The following is a 4431-nucleotide window of genomic DNA, read 5'->3' on the forward strand; positions in this document are numbered from 1 at the left end:
TTTTTTACACAGAGCCAGGTGGACAACTGTCATCTTTTGTAGCCTGGTTGTATTGAGCTTGTTTCAAGTAGTGAAACAAGCTTGTTTCCAGTTTTGGCTAAAATATTTTTCTTATGTAATTTGCAAAGTACTGTGCTATGTTGAAATGGCTAAACCTTCATCATCAGAGGCTGACGGGTGGCTCTGTCAGACATGCTGGGGTTCGTCTTATAAAATGTCTGACTCAAATAGATGTTGATTCAAATAACTTTTCATATTAAATACAAATGTCAGTAATCTTTAGCTTGTTAATGTCCAACTCACTCCTTATAATTATTGTGCTGATGGTTGTTCTGAAAATAATTCCAGAATTGAGTAGATATCAGCCCCTGTTAAGGCCTGATATCAATCTGAGTCTTACCTGTTCAAACCTTTAACCCATGTTTAATTTACTACTGGTTCCAAAAAATGGGTAGATGATGGCCAGAATGGAAAAACTCAGTTTGCCTGAAGGGAAGCCTACAAACCAGTGGGTAATGTGACAGTAGGTTTGTCAGCTTGTTTTATAGTCCCTTGGTATTCACTATATTTTTCCTTCTTATTCTTTTAAGATGTCGTCCTACGAGCTGGCTGAAGCTGGTGTTCTTTGTTTCGATGACTGCGTTGACTCTGCAGAATCTGACTGTTTCATTGACCTCGTGTCGGCTGGGTCTGCACGTGAAACTAAAGCTAATGCGGATGGGCTTTACAGTGACGCTCCAACGGTATCTGACAGCAAGCCAGACCTGCTGATGGAACTGAGAAAGGTTCATATCCTGGACGGGTTAATCATGGAAGAGAACTTGCAGATCAACAAGTTTCGATGCAGTAAAGAGAAACTCAACACTGAGCTCTCGGAGAGCAAACCTGTGGGTACAAATGTGTTACTGACTTCACGCAATGAGAGGGAGGCTTCACATTTGCAGCTGGAAAAGGAGAAGAGGGAGGTGGAGGAGCTGGAGAAACAGAATGAGGATATTGATGAAAGGTTTAAAAAATGTTCTATAACTGAAAGGCCTAGAAAAGAACATGATGATCGAGTGCTCTGTGATCTCTTTCCCAATGGTTCTGGAAGATCAGTCGCCAGCCTTGCCATGGATGGGTCTGTGAATACACGTGTGACTAAAATTATTCAAGATGTTTCAGACCTTAAGGTAACCAAAAGGGCTTCACCACAAGATGTGGCTCAACTGCCACTTTCCCAGTGTCAAGATGCTAGTGGTTGTACAACTGGTCTGTCAGTATATTACAAAATTACCTTGAACAATGTATTTGGTTTACAGGAACCCTCAGAAGAGGCAGGTGTCCAATCGCAATACATCGATGGGAATGAATTGGCCAGGTCTGCTAGTTTATGCAGTCCAGAAGCATCTTTAATCCCTGAAATGAGGGTAGATGATGGCACCTTTGACCCAGGTGGAAAATCACTCCTTCCCCCTGTAGCTAAGCCAAGAAAGTCTTTGCCTCCTGTGAATGAAGCCCGTGCTGAACTCGAAGCTCCTCACTCCACAGAGGAGTCCTTAGATCATTATTTTGTAGGTGAAGGCCAACTTCATCTACAAAACGAAGTACTTGAAGAGCTGCCAGAGAATGTGCCTCCAGACACCAGCCACAGCTTGGTTTCCAGTCCAAATGTAACACAACATGAAAACGATAACCATGTACCCCCAGAGAACTGTTGGGCATCATTACAGCGCTCGTCTGAAATAATGACTAAAAATGAAAAGATGCCCACATCTTTACTCAAACTACATGTGCAGTCAGCAGAGGAAATCCACACTTCACCTCCTGCAGATGACCACCAACTTGAACAGTCCGTATCCCAAGTGACTGCTGATCAGCCTCTAGAGTTTGACTCGGGTGGAAGAGAAGAACCAAATGAAAAGCTACCAGATGGTGTTCAGAGCTCTGAGGCTCTGAGAATCTCTGGGTCACCTGAAAGTCAGATCCAGTTTTATAGCCCCATGACGGAGGTACGTCGGCACATCCTACTTCAGCTGTCACCTTTTTGTCTTCATTTAGAACAGGGCTGCCCAATCCCAGTCCTCGAGAGCTACTATCCTGCAGCTTTTAGATGCATCCCTACTCCAACACAGCTGAATCAAATGGTTTGATTACCTCTTCAGCATGCCATCATGTATGGCAAAGGCCTGATAACAAGCCATTCATTTGATTCGGGTGTGTGGGAACAAGGATGCATCTAAAAGCTGCAGGACGGTAGCTCTCGAGGACCGGGATTGGGCACCTCTGATTTAGAACATCAAGTACATCTTGTAGTTAAAAGCCTAACATCAACATTAGTTTTTAGTTCTTATGAAAGCTTTCTCCCAACCCCAGGCTTTTAAATTGCTGTGTGCCATGTGTAACTGAGCGCACATACTTTGAATGTATGACTAAAATGTGGCTTATAGACTAAAGCGCAGGCCAGACTTGAAAACAAATAAAGTTGTAGTCACAATATAAACATAAAAGATCATTTCAGTGCTTTTGAACCTCTGGAATTTTTTTTTTTTTTAAAAAGGAAGAAAAAAAAAAGCTTGTGTCTGTATCTCTAGATTGCAGATTTCAAGAGTCCAATTGTACTGGATTCAGGCTCTGGTTTGATAAAGGCAGGATTTGCAGATCAAGACCTACCAAGCATTATATTCCCCACAATAATTGGGGTGCCAAAGTATGAGGTAAGTGCATTCGTTGTTAGACGCTTTGGATTTTAACTCGTAGGGGCCAACCTAAGGGACACATGTTTAAACATATTTATGGAGCGTTTCTTTTCAAAATATTTTCAGTAAATGTATTCTATAAATTGCCTTGGTCTTTGCATCCTTTGTCTGTTCATTGCAGCAGCCTCATGATGTGTGTTTATAGAGTTGGTTGGCATCTGCCTACAGCTACTTTGAGCTATAAGGAAAACTATGGGGATTTAAAGTGTGGGTATAAATATACTTTTTTTTTTTTTTTTTTTTTTGTGTCCTGTCTTTGCAGGAAGTACTGAATGGTAACCTTGAAAGAGAGGCCTACATTGGTCACGATGCAGAACACATGAGAGGGGTTCTGACTCTGAAGCACCCCATAAAGAATGGAATCATTCACAACTGGGATGAAATGGAAAAGGTGAGACTCATGTTTGCATAACAACTAGAAAATGGAAAAACTCATGTCGGAATCATTCCCCTTTAGTACTTAAATGTCACGTATATTGATGTGTCGTCTGGAACTCGATTACTGACTACAGGTTACAGCTGTTCCACAGACCCAGCTGGCTGAAGATGTTGGATGTCTTTTCCAGCAATATGAGGCTTTGAAAGAGGCACGACCCAAAGCCTTTTTGTTTGTAGTACTTGACATGTGAGGAAAATGTGTACATTCAGTTTAAAAACATGTTATTGTGGTCCTGCTGTGCATATATCCATAAATGGACTAGAAAACTTTACACTTAATATGCTGTTTTGTTTTGCTACTGCACGGGTTTTAATATTTTTACCCCTAAGCCATAAAAGGCTGAGGGGGTATTGTTGTCATCGTGTCAGGCCTGCGGGTGGCGTGTACACCCAGCTTTGTGAACACAGTAACCTGAGAATGAGGTAACATGAGGTGCAGCTGGTAGGAGGCTGAGCAGTAGCGATGGTGGCCGTCAGTATTTTTATCTGCTGTGTTAAACAAAGCGAGTTTACACGTAATAATGAAATGTGCTGTATAAATAAAATTGCCATTGGCATGTGGGAGAGTCGGTACAGCCTTAAAGGCTGCAAAAGTTTCATTTTATACTTGATCGTTACAGGTACATTTGCTCATCTATCATACAGTCTCTGCTGCTTGAAACTTGCTGGCAAAGTGGAAAGGCACAAATGGTTTTCTTATGTTCAAGTCTCAAATATAACAAATCCGTTCAGCAAATACCCTGGTTTTATCCCATCATTGGTCACACAGTGTATATGTGTTGATGCTGTCAAAAGCCTCACTTCATAGGAATATGTTCCTGAGGCTTAGAGGGCAGCTGCAGACCTATTTGTCCCTGTGGGTTAGTCTAGTTTGAATGTCTGTGTTTTGAGAACTCACCCACTTTGCAACTTCCCCACCCATTAACATGCTTCCCTCAAGAGAAATAAAGTATTGGTGGTTGTCCACAAGCTCATTTACTCTTGGTGCTTGACTTTTTGTCTCTTAGATCTGGCATCATACGTTCCAGCAGCTGCGTGTGGAACCAGAAGATCACCCAGTTCTTTTGACTGAAGCGGCCATGAACCCTCTGAAGAATCGGCAGCACGCGGTTGAGATCATGTTTGAGTGTTTCAACGTGCCTTTCACCTATGTAGCCATGCAAGCAGTGCTAGCGCTCTACGCAGCGGGAAGAACCACTGGTACTGTAGTCGCTCGTCTTCCCGCACTGATTGATGCACACGGATGATGGCTTGT

The 4431-nt window shown here is 42.4% G+C and overlaps 1 protein-coding gene across 1 annotated transcript in view; it reads left to right on the top strand.

Annotated features, from left to right (window-relative positions):
* Nucleotides 1–4431, top strand: part of LOC102195354 (uncharacterized) — a 17816-nt gene that overhangs the window by 10894 nt on the left and 2491 nt on the right. Inside the window, exons 16-19 of the mRNA XM_013914550.1 lie at nt 591–1991; nt 2574–2696; nt 3001–3129; nt 4184–4381. Coding sequence (XP_013770004.1) covers nt 591–1991; nt 2574–2696; nt 3001–3129; nt 4184–4381 — 1851 coding nt within the window. The remainder of the gene's footprint in view (nt 1–590; nt 1992–2573; nt 2697–3000; nt 3130–4183; nt 4382–4431) is intronic.

The sequence above is a fragment of the Pundamilia nyererei genome, unplaced genomic scaffold, assembly GCF_000239375.1.
Source record: "Pundamilia nyererei isolate P.nyererei 1_Seehausen unplaced genomic scaffold, PunNye1.0 scaffold00204, whole genome shotgun sequence".
NCBI lineage: Eukaryota > Metazoa > Chordata > Actinopteri > Cichliformes > Cichlidae > Pundamilia > Pundamilia nyererei.